Source organism: Calliopsis andreniformis, chromosome 9 (assembly GCF_051401765.1).
Source record: "Calliopsis andreniformis isolate RMS-2024a chromosome 9, iyCalAndr_principal, whole genome shotgun sequence".
NCBI classification, from domain to species: domain Eukaryota; kingdom Metazoa; phylum Arthropoda; class Insecta; order Hymenoptera; family Andrenidae; genus Calliopsis; species Calliopsis andreniformis.
Window position 1 is genome coordinate 19,691,575 of NC_135070.1, and position 26,650 is coordinate 19,718,224.

Genomic DNA, 26,650 nt, shown 5'->3' on the forward strand with positions numbered 1-26,650 from the left:
ACGAGTATTAGATATTTTTGTGTAGAAATTATCGATAAATTCACCAAAAAATGCTACACGATATCACCATCGTCGCGCGCGTGAGCTCGGTGCTATGCAACTTTGCTGTTTCGTTAGTTTTTTCGGATAAAACATCGTTAATTCGATAAACTCATACAGTATAGACATAAATTAAGTGCCGAAATGTGTTTTGAAGTGCATGAGCGTACCACTGCAGTTTAAATTGTAAAATAATTGTCCAAAGAATGTGTTAGCCGGTACGATCCACGATCGAACGTATGACAGATAGTGATTGATATCGTATGACATAGTGTTCTCAGTGTTTGTTTGCTATTTTATTACATATTGTCACGACTTTGAGGATGTGTCTGCGTTCATACATCGAGAATATGTGTCTAAACTGTACGAAAAGTTTTTGACCGTTGATTCGAACCGGTGAAACAACATGGCGATTCCAGTGACGCTCATTTTACGCGAAGTAAGAACGTTATGTAGCATTTTCAACATGTCCGACATTCATGTGAATATGTGAAATAATTGAAAGATAGTGTCTGAACCGTTGCAGTGGAATTGTGTTCTTATAATGAAATCAGACCACGAAATTGTTTCAGTGATTATTTTTATTTGTTATTCTGTTTTTGTTTTATAATGAGATGAATGAACAAAGGATGCCAATTATAATGATGCACACTGTACAATAAGCATTTAAGAATATTTACAAACGTTTGAAAGATTTCACAAGAGTAGACTGGCTTTTCTTATCGTTTGTTTCACTACTTTGTTATTCTGTATCGCTAAAAAGTATAATACGCGCATTAATACAACGATATTCTCTTGAAATAATATCGATAAAAAGTTTGTACAATAGGCGCGAGGTAGAAACTAAAATTTCAGCCGTGAAAGCGTGGTGAAAAAGAATTTTTTATCCGTTCTCACGCTAAACATGTTCATTAACGATATTACTTTCAAGATCTCATTACTCTCGGATAGTGTAATTATAAATATAACTTTGCCTCTTTAGACTCATACGTTTCTCTTTCCGCGTTTGTACAATATCAATATTTTCAAACTATACAAAATAATTCGATATTCGACGTCCCCGAAGGAATCCAATTTTCGTTATGATTATGTCCAATGATACGTTTACAAAACATGGCAATTAGGTATTTGCAACAATTCGACCGTGTTCGGTTGTACGTTCTACGGTTGATTTCTTTTCATCGAGTTCCTCTGGCACACGCTTCCGAAGTGTTTTGTAATTTGATACGCGTCTGAAACGAAAACCATGGGCGTAAGTCGCACAGAAATCACATTTCTTGATTGTTATCCCTCGGTCATTTAAGAGCAGTGAAAAAAATAAATCTTTATTTTAAGGCCGTTGGTTCGAAGTTCTCTAACTAGTTTGGTTAAAAAACTTACGATAAAAAATTTAATTAAGTTTAGCTAAATGTTCTCGATAATTTGATGTATCTTTTCACATCGTCTTGACGTTAAACTTACTGACTAGATTCGTACAGGGAAATGTTAGATACGTACACATGTACGTATACATACATACATACATATGTATATACATACATCGATGATTTACATTTTACCATATCTAACATGGATAACAATTTGTATATCTCTCTTCCTTTTCAATTAATTCTAAATACAATTTTGAATTGGTATATCGAATAATACAATTGTACACATTTTCTCTGAGAATTCTTCAACATTCTGTGCACAACAAGTGTTGCACGCTCAACGAGTAATTATATTTTGTGCTCATCGACATTTTCGTACACGTTAAAATGACGAATGTTTTTTTATATAGTCGTTCGAAGAGTGTAAAAAGTAGTAGAATATGTGAAATAGGGCTAGACAACGTTACAATACGTTTTAGCTTGAATTATAAAGTGAGGAGCATAGAAACAGTATAACAAAATATATGAAATATTTATAAAACGGCTGCTTTCATTGACATTTGTGAAATCGCGATGTTATAACAACTAATAACTATCGACATTTCATTATTCATGTTCTAAACTGATTTCTACATAGACGGGGTATTTTTATTGTTTTTTTTAAAACGATTATTGGTCTCTTCGATAATAATGATATTCTTTCGATGCAGTGATTGTTTTGAATAACTTCTATCGCAAAATCTCTCATTTTTCGAAAATTATTTAATCCTCAGCAGGTACCATCATTTCTTAGAATGCTCTACCTTTTTATTTCATTAATCCTACTATTATTGCTTATTGTTTTGGTTAAAAAATTAATATCGTTCGTTAAATATCTGATTGATTCGTTACAAGAAAATATGTAGAATATTTTTAGTTGTGAAAAAAATGATACAGCTATAGTTACCTTTTTTTGTAGCGGTGTTTACAATGACTTTGATTGTAAAATGTTATGGCGTCTGTTGGGGATTAATTTGTTTCTTTTTTTAATTCATTAAGATATGAGGTCTAGAGATAGGAACAAAATTCACTGGCCACGAAAGGTCAATTCTATATTACACTACGTTAATTTGTTACTCTGTTAGAAGAGATACCCAAAATATTAGGGATAGCTAATCGATTTAATAGGGAGATAACTGACCCATGACCTTGGACAGCCAGTTTACTTCGTTCAGACTATAAATGTCACAAGCAACCTCCCTTATCGTAAGACTTTCACAAATGACGATGAAAGGTGAACGAATACAATTGTCGTGCATGGCCAAAGCCGTGCCTTATCACATATTTTCGATAGCGATATACTATGTACATTGAATCCGTTCAAGAATTACTTACAATCGGATATACATTCACGCGACACAATTTTATATGGTACGTCGATCTTCGAATCGAGCAGGTGATTCATCTACCTATGATGTGTCATCTTATCTATCCTTGAAATCAACATTGTTTTGAATGTGATAAGTAAATGCTTCTGCTACTTTTACAATGACTATCATCTAATTTGGACGTCGCGTCGGCGGATACATCGAAAGTTTTTTGTGCATATTATTGCTACGCTAAAGTTTTAATGTTTCCTTCTCTCCGTGTGTTTTTAAAGTCTTCCCATTTACTTAGGAGAAGACTTCGCGATATCATTCAACGTTAAACGTTTTTTATATCCAACAAAATTACACGACGTTCTTGCACGCGTTTTGCTGAATTTATTCCCAGCAGAATCGCCGTGGAAGAACGTCTTTCTTCCCTTTAAATGTAAATGTTGGAAATACGTCTTGACGACTTAAACGAAATAATCTCGCTACCTAGATTTAATCAATCACAGCAACATGTACGCGTATGGAATGATACGAGCGAAATTCTTTCGAAGAGAAATAGGTTTCCAATACGTATTAATATCGACATCCGACTTTGAAATATTCACATTGGAAGAGTCGATGAAAAAATATGTTTCAGATGAAAACGTTTCTCCGATTACTTTGAAATAGAGTTGTGAAAAAACGGTACAAACACCGTCATGTTTTCAATTCAGATTTATGATTGTACATACACGTGCCGCGGTGTAGGGATTCCCAAGAAAACCATTAATGCTCCGAAATGCGGTACAATGAATTTTCGATTAATTCTTTCAACCATTCCAATAGGATTATTAGGATCGGGAAATTTTCTATCGTCTGGGAGTATCAATACCACTATTTTGTGCCTGTAAAAAATCCACGGGTCTTACGATTTCCATGATTAGCTGATAAAACGTGAACGAATTCGAATATTCAAGATATTTTGTGGTCCTGCTTCTCGTCACTCTTTTCGCTTCCGTTCTTGGGTCGTGCCCCACGGCTCGTTACCCTGATATGTTTCTAAAGACGTTCAATTTTCGAAAGGGTCGAATTTTAATGATCGTGATTCCGGTAAACGACTCAGTGCTTGATACAAAGACGCGTTGTCTGCGTCGCCAGCGCTGAAACGATGCGGCACCTTATTCTCAGGGTCCCAGGTTGGTTTGTATAAACGAGGAATGTGTCTTTCTCCGTGGTTACTTCCAAAAACGAAATTATCGTTTCCTGGAATTTTAATTAAATAACCGTTTAACATAGGATATTGCATAGGGAAATGATAGAATCGGGAAGTTCTGTCACTTTCTTTATTTGAAATTTCCTGTGTCTGGGAAGCATTCTATGAATCGAAATGGGTGGTGATCGAAGAGGGCGAGGCTGGGCAAACACGCCGGGTGACTCATACTTTCCCACCCTAATTAATTTCATTTTTATCGGTCTCCTTAAACGATCTTACACAATCTAATCTCAGATAATAACTTTAAATAATTTGAAATCCCATGGAAAACGTGAGCGGGTAGCACGACAGAACTTCCCAGCAGACCTAATATTTTAAGTCATTACCTTGCGATGGGGACGGCGATTGCGGTGGTGTGCCCACGACGGGCGATAGGGGCTCGTAAGGCGGCGGTGGGGGCGAAGACGGAGAGGGTGTCGGAGAAGGGGGTTGCCTCAAAAGAACGGCTGGATCGAGTTCGAGAATCCTTAGAACTCGATGGGGATTTGCTCGAACCCAAGCCTCGAACAAGTCCACGGGCCAATCTGTTTGCGTGGACGCCTCGTACACTTTCGCTGGAGGATTCCAGCAAATAGCATCTGGCGGATGGGACGAACTTCTCGCTAAAACGCCACTTCCACGGCTCGCGGGCGTGGGCAAATTCGGGTTACTCCGCGGCGAACACGCTAGCATTTGCAGAGGTTGAATGGCATTTCTGATCTGTTTTCAGCAAAAGGGGAACATGAACTGAGCACCCGTCTTGCCTTGAATTTATTTAGCAGCTGACGCTGAAGCAATGGACTGAAGAATAGGGTAAGTTTTAAAATTTATTTTATTAAGAAATTACTATTAAGTCCATCACTTTAGCGTACTTAGCTTTTTCCCTTAATCCATAGCTAATGTGATGGAATTATTACGTTTCCATTTATTGTTTGGGAAATATATCATTCATACTGTATGTGGCTATTGAACTAATGCAAGAAGCTGATGAACAGTGTTACACTTCCATTATATTGACAGCATAATAGCTCAGACTTAATCTCATGACAAATTACCTGACAACTGAGCGCGATAACGTCTTGATGCAGGGCAGAGAATTGCGAATCCAGCCTCTCCACCGACCCTCGGATGTGTTCTTCCATGGATTCTTGAGCTATTATTTGAGCCGCCCTTCCTCTGACTAAGACTCCCCTTCCTGCTCTTCTTCCATCTCGATACTCTTCCCTATCGAACGATATCGAAGTGTACTTACAACTTGTAAGAGAAATAGGGTTTTAAGTGAGCTTTACCTAAACTTAGCGTGTCGCGGACTTGCCGTGTGCAAGGGTGACTTGGTCGGTGGCGATAAGGGCGAAGTTTCCCCTTCTTCAGGTATGTTTTCGTCGTCCTCGCTGATCGATGGGAGCGTTACAGACGGTCCGTTCATATCAGACTCTTGCTGAAAGTTTATGAATATAAAAGTTACCCCGACAGTTCTCGTATTTTCTCGTGCTCCTACAAGGACATTGAAATAGAATTCAGAATTACCTCGGCTTCGTATCCTTCCCGTATGTTGTACGTAAGATCGTGTTGTATAACGTCCGCGAATTCTTGCTGATATTCTGGGTACAATCTGAGCACCTCGACCAGACCCTGCATATTTATGCACTTCAAATCGCAGTAGGTCAACGCTTTAACGTCGCAGCTCGATTTCACTACGACGTCTGTTGCCCCTGCACCACCACTTCCGCCGCCGTTGCTGCCGTGATGCAGGTGAACGTTTATGTCACAGCCCACTAGATCACCTTTTCCTTCAAATGGAATTGAATGACATTTTAAGCAGCACACTTTGTTTGAGAAATTCTGGAATTATTTGGAATCCTACCTAAGATCGCAACGACCATATTATTTTGCACGACCTCCATCGAGCCGTTGCACAAGTAGTAGATGTAAGAGAGAGCATCCCCCTTATGAATGAGAAACTCGCCGGGGGCGCAGAAATTGTTGCCGATACGGAGGGAGAGCAGTTTGAGGCAACCTTGAGACGCTGCTTTGAATATTGGTAAATTTAAGATCTCGCGGTGTAGATGCATCGAAACGTCTCCTCTGAGCTCCTCGGGAAATTGTTTGAGGGTCTAAAAGGATTAATGTGTCTGGTCTCGTTAGCCAGCCGCTATTAATCTCGCCGAATAGGCGATTACGTTACAAATAAGCTCAGCCCTGTCGCTAACCATAATTACTCGTGTACCACTGTTGCACACCTTACCTCCTCAATGTCGATACCGTGATTCAGGGACCACATGGTCTGAAAATAGTCTTGCATTCGCTGTTTCAGTTCTTCGGGGATCTGATGCAATACGAAAAAATCCTTGAGATCCCGCAATTTTGTTTGATACAACGATCTTCTAGAGTAAATTCTTTGAATAATCGCCGTCACGTTACCGAACACCACGGCATGCATCAGAGCTGTAGCATACACGATACGTACAGTGTGTGGAAATATCTCCCACTATAAATTTACGTCAACTTTATCTTATACGAGATCTGGTACAAAATTGAGACAGCTTTTCTTTTTGTCTAATTTCAAAGTTAATCAAATTCATTGCGCGCAGAGGCCCGAAATAAAACCCCTCTGATTCAATCATTACGCAGATCTCTTTCTGTAAGTCTCTTGAAAAGCTCTATTGTTTCTGCTTTTACTTTTTCTACTGACAAAGGATAAACTCCCTTGAGTACAGTCTTAATTTTCAGAAAAAAGGTACAGAGAAGTAGGGTGGTAAATATGCAAGGTATTTAAGCAGCTTTCAGCTAACAAAACAGTTCTTTGCTTCTGAGATTTTCTCTCTTTTCGAAGATCAAAGCTAGGCCCAAGAGAGCCTATTGTTTGTCAGTAGAAATAAAAGTTTCTCGCCAAACCTGGAGAAAAGATTTGGGCAGTGGTAATTTATCAAATTGAAAGAGCAAACTGAAGAAGTTTTAGTCATGGTTCTCGTCCTTTTTGTGTCAGATCTCACACTAATTAATATCGCGTCCGCATCTAACGTGCGTACAGCGCAAACTCTTAAGCGATCAAACAAGCTTCCGCGGACCGGTACTTGATTATGCAATAATCAATTGATAATCCCTTCGGATTAAGGTGTACTATATCGATTAATGATGCGATTACTAACCACCAATAAGCATCGTGCAAATAGAGAAGAACTTCTCCGAGAACGTATTGGCCGAAACGTTGCCAAATCCTACCGATGTTAAACTGCTGCAAGTGAAATACAACGCTGTGATGTAACTTTCTGCGTGCGTTACATTCTGCACGGAAATCTTTAATCTTTCCGCCAATGTGTGAATCCAGCCTGAAAAATTGTCATTATTAGAATCGACACTTTTACTTCATACAACATTTCTCTGCTCCTTGATCTTTAACTCTGCCGTTCTGTCAGAGCCTGTTTCACCTAAAATATTAGCCTGTTCCATAAATCATCAGGTTACCTAATAAAATTTTAACAGAGAAATACGTTTCGACACTCTTAATAGTAATAAAATATAATCTTGTCAGTTTTCGTGAATATATACATATATCTCGAATCGAATCAGTAGTAGAAAGACGACATGTCGTAAAAATTTCATGAACAATCCTGGAGTATTGTTCATTTTCTTGTGGAGACAGAAACCCAAAGCAGCTAGTAAAGCGATTGAACGTAAGAAGATAGATATAAGAGGATAAAATGAAAAATACGATAAAAGTTTCCTTATTAATTCTGTAGCGCTACATAAAAATCGCTTGGGTTTGAGTAGAGCAGAACAGCAGGGTTAAACAGCAACAGAATCTTAAAATATAACACGTCGCGGGGAATGTCGGTCACAAGTTTGCTAGAACCGATAAAATCTATTCAATCGCATCGAAGTAGGATGCACGGGCGTGCATTCTCAAGGCGGATAACAGATTGAATCTCTATAGAATCTGGGGAAAGAGAGAACCGCGATGCAAGCGCTTAGATACAATCCGCGTTGTTCTCGGTTTTCCAGATTTTCAATAAGACGTTATTAATTTACGCGGACAGATTAAAGAGCAATGGAATTATAACCGCCTGCCGGCAACTGCCCGCAGTTAAATTACGTGCTTCAGTTGCCCTTAAAAGAGAAAAGCTTACGTGGGTAGCACGAATGCAGCTCTAACTTTCCCAGGCGGCGTTTTCCACGCAGGGTCCAAAGCTCTCTAAAGACAAGTTTCTCGAAACGAGACACAGGAGACCGATCTGTATATCTAAGCATGCAGGTATGGGATGGGCTACACATGACACGTCCCAAAGCAATGCCAAAAGATCTTTTTGTTCGAGAGGATACTCCCACTTAGATCTTTATTTCTTTTTCCTTTGGGCGTGTCTTTATAGAGGATTATCACAACTATGATCGTCAGAAAAATAAATTGATATCTAGTTCATTATTAACAGCTGACTTCATGAATAAACAATTGTCGAGGGCATCCCCGTCTTTTCTTTCTTTCTTGAAATGCGATTTGTTCTTTTATAACGACTCGTTGTTACAAGGCACGGGTTTAAATTGTAATTTTCTGAGCATACTTCTGATGAATAGGAATTTTGTTAAAAAGAAAACGAACTTACCAAGATCCCACTCATTGTCGTTCCTCAGCCTCTCCTTTTCGGCGATAACGAACCAAATGCAGGCCAACCAATGTGCCACCAGAATGAAAAAGAGCATCAGCATAGTCAAGATCACAGCACTGTACTGCGAATACCTGTCCATTTTTTGGAGCAGTCGCGCGAGCCTTAGTAACCTCGTTAATTTGACCAAATGTATGTTACCGTGGCCCGATTCCTAAAGCACAAAACATTTAAAAGATTGAACCACCCGGCCACTATTTCAGTCGTGATTTTCTACGGTATTAGCTATCGATCCGACACGAGAAGTAATATTGGAAATAATTTGAAGGAACGTAAGCGCAAGGGAATTTCTACGTCAGAATGTTCAATGTTCATATTCTGAATATCCGACTTAACGGCAATCAATGTAATTACGAATTCCAGCGGACTGCAAACTTATGACGGCTAGATGATTGTGCCATTCATAGTTGAGACATGATGTTCGACTTACTATGGTGAAACGTAGTGCTGTTCCAGCGAAAATACGCGTTCAATGCAATAATACGTCGACCTTCGGTAAACGAACTCTATTCACGATTCGTTTCTTGATATCCTACGGACGGTATTTCGCGCGCGTACCTTTTCTGCGCTTTCTGACGACATCAGAACTTCTCTGATATTCGTAATCGAGCCATGAAATTTAATAACGTAAATTTATACTGACTTAAAGCTCCCAATACGCGAATTGATTTCAATAGCTACTAGCTATGTACCTCGTCTGATCAGGAGCGCTGGGTGAGCGCTTTTTGTATACAATTCGGCTCGTCGAGAAGTAGGGGCTGCAGGGCATGAACGAATTCTGGAATATTAAAGTAAGGTCGACGAATATGGTTCTACGAACCGAAAAAAAATGTGATAAAACGCTGTAGCTGGAGCTAGAAACTGTGAAGGGAGTAGAAAGAATTGGGAGGAATTCGTTAGCCCCTACTTTTTGAGTCGAACTCTGTATGCAAAAACAATTCGCCCAGGTCGACACCCTTCTTCCAAGATTTAAAGCCATTTAAAAAGTATGTCAGAATAATTAATGAGCCACTCACCTCGCCGCTGTACAGGTCAGAGGCGTAAAGAAAGTCAAAGGGCAGGGCGGCGACCACATCGACGAAAAACCAGCTTTTTACATAATTGACGGCAATGCTTTTGCTATTGCTCACTACCTCGCCCTTTCTGCTCACGTACGTTGTTCTAAAGTTCAAAACGATATCTGTTGGAAAGCAAAGTACGGATTACACTATCGTCACGGGGTAGTCTAGGTAATTGCCGCGACGAAACGGTGCGCACTGCGTAGGCAAATAGAAATGCCAGAGCCAGACTAGGTAGTGCTCGGTCTGCGGGGTCGATCAAAGGGGCAAACTACTCCTACAGTTATTCGTCCTTTCGAGTTTCGCAACAGGGAAATGCACCACGTTAAGGAACTTCGCGTTCGTTCTGCGAACTGCTTTTAATCCCGTTTGCAAACCGGATTTATGTCTTCTCGAAATTCGCTCGTCACGCCCGTGTACGCACTGGACGGCCAGACTAGTTTGATACGAAGTTGTGGTCGTCTAGCGGTAGAGTGAAAATGAATTTAGTGAGAGAGAACGCAAAGAGTGGTCTTTAAAGAGGGAATCGCTTCTTTTGACGCGTTCGCGAATCCAATTCCCATTTTTCTCCTCAAACAGAGACAGTCCTATCAAACACCCGCCAAGAGTTCTTCCACGATAGATCGTTACTCAATATTCAACGCGACAAGTTAATCCGCCGCGTTTGTAGAGCGAATCCGTCACCCGTTAAAGAGGTGATTCGAGGACCCTGATTCGCGGGGATAAACGGGGCGGAATCAATTCCGTATCTAGACCGCGTGTCAAGAAATGAATAAACGTGTGGAAGGCAAAGGGTATTGCGCTGTGCTCTCATTTGAGGAACACCGATCCGAGTGGCTTGAATTCAACGACTAGGTTGACAACAGGGGTGAGAAAATCCGCGACTTTCGGTCTTAACGAGCTCCTCGAATCACCGATGGGATAAAAAGAGCACCTTTCTCGTTCCTTCCCTGTTGAATTGTTTTAAAAGCATGCCAATCGATATGTCGACAATTCTGCTTTCAAATATTTTAAGCTCGTCGTCGCGTTGAAAATTCTTTCCTCGCGAATCCCCACCGATACAGACAGTCGTGCTGAATAGAATCGTAAAAATAAGTAGCGGAAAGCGATACCCACCAATTATAAAGAGGGCTTCGACCACCACGTCGCTGACCATCGTAGGCCTGTCGGTATTAATGAAGCTCGCATTGAAAGGGACAACTATTGCCACGTAAAAGGTTGCTAGTAGTATTAACCAGTCCCAGCAAGACTTAAAGCCACCGTAGTGGCTCAAAACGAATTGAGACTTTTTGATTCCCGTTGTTTTATATTCTGGTAGGGGTGGTCCAGTGGAATGCAGAAGATTCTAAAATAATAGATTTAGCATAAAATTAACATCTTATTGAAAATTTGTATATTTGAATATTTAAAAATTTGAATATTTGAATATTTGAATATTTGAAAATTTGAATATTTGAAATTTTGAATATTTGAAATTTTGAATATTTGAAAATTTAAAAATTTGAATATTTGAATATTTGAAACTTTTTAAACTTTGAAACAGGTTATGTTTGTATTTGACTTCGAGCTCTACAAACCGGCAAAGACTCATTAAAAAGTGACTGTTGTGCTTGAGGAACTTATTTCCCCAGTAACAAGAAACAAGTTCGATTTCGATGACTAGTACGCATTAATCAATGCTCTCGGAAAAAAATGCAAGAGATCTCGAGAAACAAAAGATAGAAACTAGTGACCGGAACAATGGCGAATCACTTACATTGTTCAACTTAATTTTGTGCTTATTGTCCTGTTTGTAATGGCCTGATAGCTGATAAAGGACGGCACGACTCCTTCTCCTGCCATAATTAGCCGGCGGTGCCTCTGGATCGAGACCGCCATTTGCATCTGAAATGCAGTCGGACCGTTGCTGTACACGCTTTCTTACTCCCATGCAGGTTGAAAATTACTTCTCGTGCAATCAAGAAACTCGAGGACAGTATACTTTTATAATTAACAATTAGATACAGGCGACCTCTCGTCGGAGACAGCACGGTCCTCATCTGCTTTTTCGCTTCAAGTGTATCCCGTGTAAAATAGCACGCGTGTTGAAAATACCATCCGATCCAAAGTGAAATATGTACGGCAGCTTGTCTACATAGGTTGATTTTGTAACGAAACTAACACGTGCAACCGCGTGACGTGTAAATTCTACAAGAAAAGCAAACTATTCGAGAACTGCTGTTGGCTTGGCTTTGGTGATTTGTGCTCTTCGGTGTTTCGGCTCGCTGATAATAGTGTGTTGCATCGTTCACGTGCAGCGGTGTTTTGCGTGGTCGCGGTGTAGGAAGCAACGGAACGTTTAGGTAACGCATCGAAGGAAAAAGTATCGTGTACGTTTTGGGAACGTTTAATTCATACCCGATCCGTATGGGTCCGTGCCCGGGATACTTTGGAATGCAATTCATCAGTCGCGTCGATGGAACTGCATTCCAGGGAAAATCGTTTTCGTCAGGCCGGGGATCGGCAGCGAAGCATGGCTAGAACTCACCACTATCGTGCAACTCACACAGCTGAAGATTCTTCGTGTGGGTGATATCCTTGTGCGATGCCAGAAACAGAACGACGTCGCCTTTTTCGTTTTTAATCGGAACAATGTCGAGCAAGCAATCGAATGGACTTCCTGCAAATTAACGTCGTCTTCTGAATTCCATAATTAATGTCAAACGACGGTCTGCGAATCCTCATAGATGTCCCTTATTCCCACGATTTCAGCTCGCGTTAATTGAACGTGAACTTTAAAGCCTTGTCTTCAGAGAGCGATAAAAGTTTGCTTCGAAAACGCGCGGCAGTCGTAACTGTATGTTACGGTGAATCGATTAGCTGAATTAAATTGTATTCTATTGCACCTGTGCTCTTCGTGCACGCGCTCGCATCGAATCGTTTTCCCTAATGTTATCGAATCCTAGATTCAACGGTTGCTGCGTCGCAAATCATCAAGCTAACCAATTATGAAACCATGTTTCTTTCAGTTTTCTTCGGTTAAATTTCAATCGAGACACGGTGCACAGCGGCTACGCGAAAGAAAAGTGAAGCAAGTCGAGAGAATAACACGAAGCTCGCTCCCAGGTAAACTCGAAGTTGTTAGAAGAAATCGAATTAAAGACTGACGTGTTCTACTGTCCGTAATTGCCCGCTTTCTAGCTCGTAAAGTTGTATCGAGGATCTAAACTTCATACAAGTATCTTCTTAACCGATTAAACTCGGAAAAATCGGAAAGTTTTTCGAGGTTGCCCCGGTGCTCACGGCTTGGAGCGAATCGATGTATCGCAGGGCGTATAATGCTTACCGTTCTGCTTGTAAAATACGACCTCCATCTTCAGTTCCGTCTTACTCTCGAGGCTCTTGTCGATCCTCGCCCTCTGCTCCTCTTTCGTTTCCGGCCCATACAGGAACTTGCAAGCGCAACCTTTTTGCATGATTTGCGCTCGCGTGAATCCTGTCAGCTCGCAGAAACCGTCCGAGCAGTAGACGATCGGGTAGAGCGACGGAACCTGCGCATTTCCCAGCACAAAGTTGCTGTCTGCCAACAGAACAAAAGAATGTTTTCAGTTGAAATAGAAGAATGAAGCGTGTAGCACGACTATTGATTAAATACTCGCATCTCTACGTTTCTAATCGATAGCAGAAAAATTGGGGGCACGCAGTGTGTGCTCGTCAGTATTTTATCTCAGTTTTGACGGTGATATATTTCGTTTTCATACGAGAATACGACCACAGGTTTCACAAATTAGTTCCGCGTGTATTGGGTCTGTTTTCAATTATTTCTTAGCGCGACAATTTTGACGAGAGGATTCAATCGAACGAACACTAGCTATATAAAGAATGGGGAAGAGAGCGATGCGCAGTAGTTTTGTTTAAACTTTTAATCCGTACGAAACTAGCCAATTCAGTTTCGCCCCGACACAAAGGGGTGTCACATTAGTTCCGCCATGCAGTATACCACAAGCTTTGATCGTTTTCAGTTCCTCGGTGGGAACGCGTGATTAAAAAGTTTCGTGGCATTATAGTTAGGGGGAAATTAAGTGGTCTATCCAGATGGGCCGTGTGAAATATAATTTCTGCGTTTCCATAGTCTCCACCTACCCATTTATTTATGAAACAAAAGGTGTCAGTTTATACGGTTGCATTCAGGAGGGGAAAATGAAGTAGTAGCATTAATCAGATAGCATAGTGAAGAAACTGCCATTCGATGCAGCTTGTCCTCGAATTATTTTTACAAAATGGATACAGCAATTTTTCTGCCTGTTTCCATCGCGAAAGTCGCACGCTACGCTACGATAGAACAAAAGTCGAGCCATGTAAACAAGATTTTGATAATCACATGCGTGAAAGGCATGATGCAAGAGGTCGATGCATGACTGCATCGCATGGCACAGTTCATTGGTTGATAGCTTTGTCAACGTGTCTGACGTCACGGATAATCTCTCTCAGGGGTAACGACGGAGACTATTTTTAATTTTATGGTCACCCCTGAAACACTTTCATCTTCTCTTAACGTCACGACACGCGATTTCAATTCCCGTGCTTCCTGCTCGAAAGACATCCGATTGAGACTTGATCGAACATTAACCCCTGAGAATTTCTTTTAATTCGAGGAATGCTCTGTTTGCTGTCCGGCCATGGAAAAACGCCACAGCTTTCCCTCGATGTGGATGGAAGTTCCTTTTTCATCGGTGAACGAGCACGTCCAAACAATATCCCGTAACTTTTTTTTTTACAGTTAATAGAATGTGAGTGGCGATTATGCCACCCTTTATGTTACGTGAAAAACAATCAGTTCGGCCATAAAGGGTTGCAAGGTAAAAAAACAAAATTTAAGGGTGACTCTTCCATTAGTGGTGTGTCTGATAGATGTACAGAGTGGTGTGTAGGCTTCTCTGTAAGCTTCTTATTAATTATAAACATGAAAAAAGACATAGACGTTCTTTTGATCGTAGTATGCTACTTTTAATAGACTGCTTTTCTCCTTGAATCACACGTTGTTTTAATTCTTTTATTAATCGAGGATAGTATTAGTGTTTAAGTAGGTTTTTCAATGTCCCCTTTGATTCTCGTTTACGTATACTCAATAAGCAAGTGAAATCATCGTTCGAATATCCAATTCCTGCTATATGCAGGCATAGTGGCATGCATAAACTCGTGGCCACGACAACGACAGCGTTTACGATCATCGCATCAGCCGCTAAAAGCGGCGTAAACGCTACAGTTTCACTCGCGTCTGAGCAAAGACTAATGGAGCCGATTGTGTCGTGTATATCGAGCCTGTACGCATCGACACTGTCAGTAGAATTCGATTATCGACAAAGCTCTAATTGAAGTTCTTTCAAGAATTCTAATTTTAAAAGTCGACCAGAATACGCGGATCTTCGATCACTACAAGTGCATCATTATTATCCCCGAAATTTGTCTGATGAAAATTGGTAATCGGATATGCGTGAATGTAACATCGTAAATAATTAAACGATCTAATAAAGACAGATGCAGTTCGTGAAAAGCACATCTTAAACAAATATGGATTTTATGATGGTACCAATGCACGGCGGGAAAACTAGCGCAAGGAAAAACAAACAAGGTAGCTCCGTTCGATCTAACGGGTCTATCAATACCCCACGTTTCATTTTCTAATTTTCATGGGCACTTGATTGCTACAACTGTTAACTTTTCATATACAAAGTGGGAAAGAGGTAATGGTTTTAAAGCAATACCCAGTTATCTCACGTTAATTATTGCACTGACCATTTGAAATGTTTTTTTATGAAAGAGTACTCTTCTTTTTCTCTCCCATTACTCGAGATTAATAATTTTTACATAGTCTTCCCGTTACTGCCGATATCTGGAAAATGTATAAGGATTAACCATTTCCTATTACCCGCAAATTTTCTCTCGTCTCGCTCGTCGAGTACGCGGAAATCCGTTTTCAAAATAATTCAGTAAAATTCGGCCAGCAATCCGGCTGGGCTCAGTTAGCGAATATTTTCGGAACTGTAACCGTATTCAGAGTAGGCAAACACATTTTCGTGTTTTCCGGTCGTTAATTGAAAAGCGATAACTACGTCATAAGTTCCTGCCCATATTTCCCGGTAACCGCAAAATAATTAAGTGGATAGGACGGTGTGTTGCTGTAGGTATTGTGGTTAATGCGACTGAATTTGTGTCCGGTTTAGCGTGTTAAACGGGAGCGTATTTGCGAACCGATTTGTATAGAGCGTGTACAGCGTTACTGCTCCCGAAAATATGAAACATTTTTTTGGGTATAGATATGAGGATAATAAAAAAAATCGTGCACAAATACATGTATGTATAACCGATAAAACACCAAATAGATCCACTTCAGTTTTTAAAAGTTAAAAATAATATTAAATCTCGGCGTATTAAAACTTGGCTAACGAATATCGGAACACCGTGCAATATGGACAGAGCTTCAATTTCAGACCTTCGGCTGGATCTAATTGTAAGATTCTGTTCCACCGATGTTCGATGATGCAACGAAGACAGATTGGTTGCCATTCTATAGGCGTCTCTATGTCGAATTTCAAGCAACAGGATCTTCATTTCGTCATTTGAGAAAATGTCCCACTTTTCCATCGCTCTGAAGGTCTTCACTTCTCAAGGATAAATTACCTTGAATCACATCGTATACTTGATTCGGTATCCCGCTGAATTAGCGAGAATCGAACAATCAGGAAAACGATCACTGGGATTTGATTCTTCTTGTCGCGGCAATACACAGGGGGGATTAAGAAAACGTGATGCTTGGCTGAAAATTTACGAACGTGTCGAAATGGTTATGTTACGTGGTAATGAAAACTAAGCGTTGTTTAACGACGACGGTATATCGTGGTCATTAGGGATTAAAAATATGGAATTATTCGTAATATGTCGACCTTGCGTTTTACATCACGTACCATGGACTCGAGTAAAGTCCATGTAAATAAATGATTCATGCATCGCAACTTTTCCTCCATTTCACTCTCTGCAATCTTTCCCTTCCGTGGATTAAAATCTGGACCCTGGACTTTCCTGCTGAAAGTGACTGCGTTCCTAATTGCAGTAGCAGTACTACAATCAAGAATGTAGAGAATGTAGAAACGTGGTTTAAATGGAGTTCGAAATTAGCGTGAAAATTGTAGCCGGAAGAGGAAAAAACCTTGGAAGAAAATGGTATCCAGTTGTACTCGATACCCCGAAGGGCTTTTTCATTTCTTACGTGCATCGGGGCGTCGTTGCACTTTCAATTAGTTTCGATTGAAAATTCGTCGAAGGAAACGATCGTTCGCTCGTTGGCCATGGCTAGACTTCCTTCAGAAGCCCTATCGGTTGCTCGACAGCAGGTTTTTTCATAAAATTACTGCCGTCTCGAGGGCTGCAATCTCTTTGTGTCGCTCATTGTCGTGGACGTAATATTCTTGAAAGGATTGCGAGAGCACTCGCAAAAGTTGACCTCCATCAGGAGGGCCGCAGTTTCTTTTAAACACTCCGCAACCGAAAATATTCTCGTTCCGCGAAGAAACTTTTATTCCAGCCGGAAAGCACTTAGCTCAAAATCTTTTATGTTACGTTTCACCTCCTTCCGAAGGGGCTAAGATTCTATTCCTGGTACACAGACGTCACCGGTATTGCGATACGAGTGTCGCCCCTTCTATTTGTTCTTCATCGATGAACCGGCGATCGAGAATCCTGTGGCGCGATTCGTAACGCGACGTGAATCGCCGCGAAAACGAGAGCGAACCGAGATTTCGTATTTATAATCTTCTTGGTTCTTGGAGGCAATTTAAAGAGGAAGGTCGAGGGAGACTCATTACCAGCGGAACTTTATCACCCATGATTGAGGTCCGTGACGATGATAACTTAGCAATTTCCACGGAGGTCGCGGTGTACCGTTCCTTCTAATCAGATTCCCACAAAATTTTCGAGTACGTGAAATGAAGAGGGCAGATGGAACAGTCGGCTTCTCGTTCCGCGCTTTAAATTGCCTCATTTCACAAAAGTTTCCTTCGGACTTGACGCGACTTTTCCTCGCCGCGTGGGAACGCACAAAGGCCAGCTGATATTCCGGGAACAGATCGTTGTTAAAAGGGCACGTAGAATGGGGCCACTTACCGAGACCGTCTTTTTCGTTACTTGTTTCATGCGTCTCCTGTAAGAATAGTACATAGCTCCGTGGAAAAGAGAAATATGTTACCGTCTATAGGTACCTAGACGTTGAACAAGCTTAAACGAATACCTCTCTCTAACGAAGATAAGCGTTTCAGGTTTTTATATCATAAAACAACATTGTAGATATAAAACATTCATCTCGCTTAAAAACACTTGTCTTCTGAAACCACTCGTCTTTCACACTTTGTTAGCTCGTATAATTCGTATGAAACGTGTTATCTCGCCTAGAATTTCACCCTCGATTCAATATCCAAACGTCTTTCGACTCTTTTGAATAAGTTTCACACCCTTTGTGCAAAGTTTCCCAAGTGTCGCGACGCGTGCAAACAAAATAATCGCCGATAAGAAGTAATTTACCTCAGAGTAGAGGAAGTGATTTCGTTTTACGTCGGGCGTATCATGTTTAAGCATTTCTCTCCTCCTTTCGAGCGAGCGTAGTTACAGCGAATTGAGAAAACTTGGAATTCTGTTTCAAAAGGGTGACTGAAATAAAAGACGGTTCCTGTTCGCTCGTTCGAGCCCGATGTCTCCTCTTTCACCCTACCAGTTAGCTCTCCCTTCGCTGTAGAATGCCTTCCTCGGACCGGAATATGAAGAGATTAAGCCTGACAGTATCGAGTCGGTTGCCTAAGGGAACCCATAGCGGGTCTCCTTCGCTGGTTATTGAGTGGCTTGGCCGTCCTCTTTCGGAAAAAATTCGCTCATCGTCCCTCGATACAGGGATCCATCGCTAGTGTATTCTCATTCGCTGAACGTCCAGCGCGTTTCGTCGGGGAAATTGAACGGTTATCGAGTGCTCCTTCGCCGGCAGCTGAACGTTGCGCGTTTCGCATGGAACAATGTCTTGTAATTGGCATTCAGTAGTTTCATTTCATTCACGATATCGTGGAACTGCAGCAAACCGTAAACGATTTATACCCGTCGAAAGCAGTACACGCGGCAGAGCGTAGATATTCATTATGCTCGAAAGCGATCGAGTTTATGACTTTAATCTATAAACGTGCATGTATCTATCTCAGGAAGGAACTGCGTCATTATCTTTCGTCACAATCCTCGATTGTTACGCGATAAGATAAGCGTCATCGATGTCGAGCAATCATTAGCTCCCGCCTTGCTGATCAATACCTGAATCCCCGACAGGTGAATGCATTTCCTCCTCGACGCTTCGTGGTGAATATACTTAAAAGCTGTGCCTCGCGACTGCGCGAAATTAAGGCCATGCATCTAGGGTCGGTTTTAAGGGAACAAGAACTCCCTTCGATCCGTCGAGCGTCTATTTAAAAACGGAACGGCAGCCACGATGAAATTCGATGGTCCATATAATCGCCACTGTAGCTTCTCCTCGTCAGACTTCTCATAGTTTCAGATCGCTCGAGTGGTTTAACTAGCCGGAAGCGATTTTTGCAGAGTGGCCCGTATCCTGTCGCGACACGAAATCGATATCAATTTCCAGCCCGGCAAGAACATCGTGCAATTACGGTAACGGAGCGTTAAGGAAGCGATACGGTGTTTGTTCGCCTATCGGATGGAATACATATTCCTGAATAAATCTTGATTGTGTTTCGTTTATGGCTGAACGCGAATTCTTCTGTTTTCGTTTCATCGGTGCGTGTTCAAATCCATGGACACTTCGCTACGAATTTATTTTTACCCGATGTCCTGTGTCAATCGGAACTCTGAGATTAATTCCCAGACACACGGATACGGTATGGTAGTTCGCTTGCGAGGCTTATGAATTTATCGTCGCGTAAGGCTGCAATGCAATTAATTCCAGGCACGTAGTGAAACTGCACAGATGCGCGTTTCATATGCATTTTCCAGCAAGTTGCAGGCTTCGTGCTTCCTTCCCTCAGCCGCGCTACTTTTAAAATCGAATACGACGCATCGGCGCAAAAGGCAACCGCAAGGCAATTAAAGTTATTAACACTTGTGGCATTATCGGTCCCCTCGAAACGCGAACAAAGCTGGCCAGTGAACTTCCCCGTCGTGGAATTTATTTGCGAGAAACACTCGACTGTTAGCAGAAGTTGCGCGGGCGACAGAGGTGATATGCAGCTTTGAATTCGTTGCGAATGCAGCGAGATTGTATAGCTGGGTTAAATGTGCGCGCAAACGCCGTGACAGGTATAGCGTTTCGGTATACACACGAGCCTAGATTCGACGTTCAGATGGGAGCTTCAAGCTGTCAGGGATATCGAGGCTTGCTTTGCTTTCAATTTCTCTCCGCGGTTCACTTCGTTTTTCTTTCAGAATGTTCGTTATATCTTTCGACGGTTGATGCTTTCCTTTCTGTATTTACGTTTCATCTGTTACGTTGTAGTAACGTCAGACGAGCCTCGAGGGGAAGCATTTAACCAGCACGCGTGCGTTTCTATTTCTTGGCTGACGTCTGCTTGACCATTACTACTTGAGACTGCTTCAGTCAGGTCGAAGAGGGTTCACTTGATTGGTAGGGGAAAGTGCTATGAAGTGTATCCCAAGGAATTATCCTGACTATTATAGGTCCTGTAAGATGAATCATTAATTTCATTTTTATTGGACAATTGATTCTTCAGAAACTCATTCCTAGAAATGTATAGAAGCTGTCGAGAAATAATTCAACATAAACTCGTCGTGCTTCTGTCGAGAAATTGTACTTGTTGTCTTTGTCAACTACGTTTAAAATGAATAAAAATGCGCGGTACATATATGTGTCAGCAAGAGCCAGCATCCATAAAGAAGTCAAAGAAATGAGAAGAGAAGCAGTTGTCCCCGCTGGAAAAATTGACGGTGTTTTCGCAATCGATTCCCCGTTCGATTTGACTGTAACTGTGTTTGCGCGACGAGAATTCGTCCGTTTGATGTTCTGTAGGAGAATTTGTAAGGTTTTCGGGAAAGACTCTTTTTACGCGATCCGACGAGATAGGTCCCCCGAGGCAAGAACGGATAAATCAGATGTTCCGCGACAAGAGCGGTTTTTTGTTCCAAGTCTCATGACTTCGTTCTCGTGAAATTGCTCGATCCTCCCAGCTTCGTATGTTGCAATTGTCAATTTCTTCCAGCGAAATGGACCCAAACAAAGGCAAGAAGATAACCGCGACGAATAAATAGGTCGTTCCACGTGCACAAAGAGATTTCTTGACCTCTCCGACTCTCCAGTCTCCCACTCGACGTCTATCGTTACTCGGCCGCACGTTGTGGGCTACTTTATTTCGCGAAACGAAGGACCTTTTTGCCACAAGCTCTGCGAAACTTCTCGACAAATTGCAGAGTGGCTCGCAAACTGCACGCCTCGCTCTCCGTTAACAAGGAAACATCGTGAATCTCGGATCGCTGAGTTTAATAGAGAAACGAACGGGATATTAATCATGTTCCGCGATAGAATCTGTATACATTGTTCGGGAAAATTCTGTGCGTGGCTCTATTTGTCGTTCTAGGTAATATTCATCGATATTTATCCACCCTTTGCCATTTGCTAGAATTACGCGCGATCCCCCCTCGGTATAGGGGAACACGACATGAATACACTTACAAAGACGTGACGCTCGAGGAGAACAATTAAAGAAGAGTGGCTTGATCGATCGTTAAGAAGAAATTAATGATCTTGAATTAAGGTCACGAAACAGGCGACACTTCTCTCCCGTTTCATAGCCGTTTCTACGGGCCACGTGCTCGCGTGATCGCAATATCTTATTTAATAAACAGCCCCCGTTAAAAGAGCAACACAAAACCTGAAATCTGTAACGCGTGCAAATCGACTGCCTCACGGTTGGTGGATTTAATGTATTTTAATCTGCCGTTTTCGGGATAATTAAACACGGATAAACAGGCATTAATACATTATATCAATGTTTCATTCGCCTGTCGTATCTGTTTTGCGCTGCAGTGCATATATGCTCATCCGCGAATGGATATCGCGATTGAGCGTGGCGCACGATTCGATCACAAGCATGTATACAGTTAGAATAAGGTCGATTTTCGCGGCGCCAGTGTTAGATTAATATTCCATGACTCGTCTAGGGTCGACGGACTTCGTGATAAAACTGGAGGGCATATTACCGAGAACCCCCGTGCGCCATCGCCAGAGGTTCGTGCATCCCCTTCGGCGCAGCTATTGAAACACCGGCAAGTTTGCTTTATTCTAACTTATACCAAACTTCCATGTCTTTCTCAGCGTTCTCTTTCGGTCTGAATATTCTCTTCTGCCGCGCTGAATTAAGTAAAGCTTCTTAACTTGAACATCTCGGTGCTCCCCGTGGTCGATGCAATCAAGCGAACGATGCGGTAGCTAAATTTCCCATCAAGAATCGAAGATCGAATTGAAACGACCAGCCGCAGGGGCTGGATACGGAGGAGGCCAGGAATTTTCCGAAATTGTCGATTACGAGTCTGAATAGAAACTGGCTGAAATTAAACAGATTTATTGTTCTCGAGTAAATAGAAAATATTTGTGACCGATCCGTACGGTGGCAACGTTCTATACGCTTTATCACGAGCTTTATTTTTGTGGAAATTCGTGGCCCCGTCTGTGTACGTTTGAATCGATAAAAAAACCGCAGATAGACGCGTGAAACGCCGCTAAAACGAATATTCCAATTGGTCCTCCATGAGTCTTGGTCAGCAAAGACAAACGAGTGTTTGAACAGTCGTCAACCATCCTTTAGCCCAGTTGGCGGTGCGCCAAACACGCTCGGAGAAAGAAAGAGAGTGCCAAAAATATCTTCGGATAGGTACTCGGGGCGTTGTTAACGAGCAATTATTTCCCTTTTTCTCCCGAAGCGAATTCGGAGCGCTTGCGATGGGGAAAGGTCGCGGACTTGCACTCATACACGCGTACACACTTTTGTTCCCTGACGTTTCGCGCGCGATGGAACCAGCCGAATCGATACACGCACTGCGTGAAAAATTTACCCGACCTAGAGTTGACCGTTAATTATGCATTTGCACGATTGCTTCCATTTCCTCTCGTTGATCCTTGTTTGCATCGGCAGATGGTGTCATCTGGTGTTTGACGCCTGCCTCTTCCGCTTTCTTTTCCTTGCTCTCTTCTGTCTGATTATTTTATCTTGACACTGTGTAAACTACAGTCCTGTTTTCCGAAGAGCGATGGAGTTTGAGGAGTAACCGAAGTATTTGATGGAGCGGGAAAGATCGAGCGGTAATAGCGTAATTCTAGGGTCGTCGTATCCTCTCGGTGCGGCGAGACATCTTGCTACAACCGCACGATCGTCTGCTCGCGAGTGTGGTAAACAAGCAAGTGCTCGATCACTATTCTAAGTTACTTGAACTAATGCAAATACCATTTTGCATGCGATCCAGCAAATCGAGTTTGAAGGTATAGCCTGAGAAAGCAGCGGCGAATGGAAGGGGGAAATCCCTCGATATTCGTTACCAACTTCTCGGGCTGTGAAATCCAATGGAAAAGAACCGTAATATAAGCATCCGGCGAATAAAGACGATGTTTTTCATTGTGACGCATGTGGTGTGGTCAGGCAGCTTTAATCGTCTTAACACCACTGGCCAGGTGTCCCTCACGAATTTAATTCTTAGGAGAATGATAATCCAGCGTTGCGCAAGTGTCGAGCAACCCTTTCGTTACGCAAGACAGGCGTTAATAACTCGACGGGATACGATACCTAAGTGCATGCGACAAATTAGGTCTCGTTGCAAGTAAATATCCCCAATTTATATCCCGCAATTAAATCGAGATGCACTGCCGGAGATTAGTTGGACGGACAGAAATGCAATTTCGTCAGCGGCCCGACGAAGAAGGGGGAAAAATACGATTCCATTACGACCCAAGGACGTAACTTTTCTGTAATTCTTTTACGACGGCAATGACGGAGGCGATTCCCTGGCCTACTCTTTCTCTGTAATTAGTTTCCTTGGTTTGTAGACCCAGGCTTCAGTATCGGTATCACTGGACGCTTTTACTTGGCCATCGTTTGACCTCACCTAAAAACCGAAGGCTTTGCGGGAGATCTAAGTGGATCAGGTTAAACGCGAAGATTGTCCGAAAAGATTGCTTTCGTACCGTCGGTCAAATAGCTGAACGCGGACTGAATTAAACGTACTGGGTAGTTTCTGTTCGTGAAACATTCACGTTCCTTTGCAAAGGCGACGTTCCCATGCAGTCGATCGCGCTCCTGGTCCTTCTTGGTCGTTTTTATCGCAGATCGAGAAGAAAAGGGATCCCAGTTAAGGTGTTAGCTACAGTTTCTGTTCAGATTACTTTTTCCTCTCGAACCCCAAAACTATGTTCCGATCGTGGAAGGAAAGGTTGAAGCTGGTCCCGTGGGAAGGCGGCGACGCTAGGTAGAGCTTTATTATTGGCGAAAAGGTCTTGACTGGCTGCTACTTTTCTACTGTTGCGCGTGATGTAGCCGCGAAGCAACGCGTAATCATCCCGCCAAATTGTTTCCATCCTGCGAATTCGACAGCGCTCTAGCGGTTCTGAGACAATTCGGTTTCGCGGGCTGTTAATGTTGCGACCCATTATACTATATATCGGTATACGAATTAGCGTGGCGCAACGTCAACGGGCGCGGCAAGTAGTGAGAGACGCTTCGGTATTAATTTGCAGCTTGATCGAGCGATTGGTAAATATAGAGGGACACGTACGAGGGGCAGAATCACATTAGATGTTGTTTCATTTGGGTGCAATGTTCAAGCAAAATACGCATCACGGGGATGTTCTTATTGATCGAATGAAAGACATCGTTTTCTTCTGCACTTTCGAAATTTTGAAATTTATTCCTGTGCTGAAAATGTGGTTGCCTGGTTGCAGTATGTGACAGCACATTTTTCATTATTCGAAGTAGACACAGCTGGTTTGCCATTTGCGATCTTGCTTCGGATGATTTATTGGGACGATGTCTCTGGGAATACTCGAAGTAATGACGAGAATTCTAATGCACATTTCCCGAAATTGATTTCTAAAATCCTTTGAAACTAGAATCTCTTCATGTCGACACTTCCTGGGAGGAAACTAAGCTTCCGTGTTCCCAAATTCCGCTCGACGTAAGATAAGGAAACGCGCGATCATCAGACGAAGGATACGTAAACGATCAATCACGATTCCCTCCGTAAACTACCGGGATCCGCTTGAAACTTTTTCTATTGACAAATTGCCCGGTTGTAGCCTGACAACGTGCAAACGAGGGTCGTTGTTGAATGTCGGGATCGGGGCTAATCGAAGGTCGCGACGCTGCGATTCGTTCGTTCCCTTTATACCCCTAGAAAGTTAGCGCGAATGGTTGCGCGGCAGGTGTGGCGTGATCGGAATTTCATTGGTTATACCTCATTTTATTTATGCCCTTCACGATTCCGCAAAGCAGGAAACTTTATCCCCGATTAATTCGCCTTTTAATTCCTAGAGGGAATCAATTACATGGCGTAGCTGGGAGCCAGTGGAATAAAAAAAATATCCCTCTGTAATTCTGTTTCCTTTGACTGAATACACTTCAAAATAAAAGAGACACAAAATAATACTTACGGGTTCCATCGAAGCGAGTGGCAATAGTATCTAGAAAAGTATTTTGTGGGGCGAGGAGGCCCTTCCTGACCGGCATTGGGGCCGCCCCGCCGCGCTGTCAGGCGCTCGAATCTGGAAACGAAACCGAGAACATCGTTTTTAATCAAATGCATGAAAACTCTGTCATCCTAATTATGCACAGCGTATGGATCTTGAGCTCGAATGCATATGTATGTCGGTCGCAAAAGTAGAGGTCGTTTGTCATTCGGTCAGCGGTGTGCAGAAGCGTGCTTTAAGCTTGGAAAATTATGCATGAGAAAAAAGGTCCGAGTCTTCGATAGGTAGGTCAGTGGTCCAATGAGAAAATAAAGGATTGCGTGCAGTATAGCGGCGCAGTGATAGATGATTGCAGGCTAAGCAAAGTCGAATGCAGCTATTCTTGGGTCAGGAGTTTTAATTTAACACAGCTCGTAAAATGATCGCCGATTTCGATAAAACTTATCCCGTTTTTACTTCGGCCCCTTTCATGATTTCACGACACGTTTACGTAACACGCTGACGAATGATTTCCCCCAACTTTTCCGCGAGCTTTTTGTGTATCGCTGTTACAGTTTCGCTCTTTTTCGGCTTTGAATGTATTGCGCGACGCGACGACGCATTGACGTTGCAAGGAATTCTTTCAGCCTTCTTTTTTTTATGTGTGATTTAAAGGGTATGTACAGAAGTGCATTTTGCGCGAGAAGTCTCATTGAGAAGCCTGGAAGTTGGCGATATTCATAGCTTGTCATTATTGGACAGTTCTATTGTTACTTCGCTCGTTCAATAGTGTTTGTGATTTCTGGAATTAATCCAACCGAAGTTGCACTTTTCCTTCATTCGAGGCCTCTTTGCATGCACGTTATTGTTCCACAGGTTATAATTTTACGCGCTCCCATAATAGCGTATTCATGATTAATGATAATAATCATATTCCGAAATTACTTATTTACAGTGTTTTCCACGTTATGTTGTGAGCCATAATATTCGGTATTAAGGCAGGAATAAAAGCCTGTTTCAAAGTGGAACTAATTTTACGCGATGGACTCAAATTTCGTTAGAATATCATTGAAAGTTGGACTATTTCTGGAGAGAAAAATTGTATCCGCCTGGTACGACTAAGAAATCTTTAAACTAGGTTAAACTTTAATGATAACTCACCGGTTTATAAATAAAAACATATAATGTCATTTATAAATAGGAAACGTGATAAATTTAAGTCAGTGTTATCTGTCGTCGCGCGTAACGATGAAA

The 26,650-nt window shown here is 42.0% G+C and overlaps 1 protein-coding gene across 1 annotated transcript; it reads right to left on the bottom strand.

The window, feature by feature from the left end:
- Nucleotides 1–3,812: 3,812 nt before the first annotated feature.
- Nucleotides 3,813–25,494, bottom strand: Elk (Eag-like K[+] channel). Its single transcript, XM_076385459.1, has 15 exons — nt 25,382–25,494; nt 13,037–13,270; nt 12,239–12,370; nt 11,468–11,595; nt 10,828–11,056; nt 9,670–9,833; nt 8,594–8,807; nt 7,145–7,324; nt 6,241–6,440; nt 5,860–6,109; nt 5,523–5,785; nt 5,285–5,433; nt 5,051–5,219; nt 4,343–4,715; nt 3,813–4,006 (listed from the first exon to the last, which is right to left on the bottom strand). The coding sequence occupies exons 1-15, from the start codon at nt 25,455–25,457 to the stop codon at nt 3,813–3,815; spliced, it is 2,955 nt and encodes a 984-aa protein (XP_076241574.1). The 5' UTR covers nt 25,458–25,494.
- Nucleotides 25,495–26,650: the final 1,156 nt, after the last annotated feature.

What these genes read in the sequence shown, in the direction of transcription:
- Elk (XM_076385459.1), bottom strand. Translation starts at nt 25,457, where the DNA reads ATGCCGGTCAGGAAGGGCCTCCTCGCCCCACAAAATACTTTTCTAGAT. An exon ending in CGTATTTTACAAGCAGAACG is followed by an intron (nt 12,371 to 13,036) that starts GTAAGCATTATA and finishes GTTAATTTGCAG; the next exon opens with GAAGTCCATTCGATTGCTTG. An exon ending in CTGACCTGTACAGCGGCGAG is followed by an intron (nt 8,808 to 9,669) that starts GTGAGTGGCTCA and finishes TTTGTGCTTTAG; the next exon opens with GAATCGGGCCACGGTAACAT.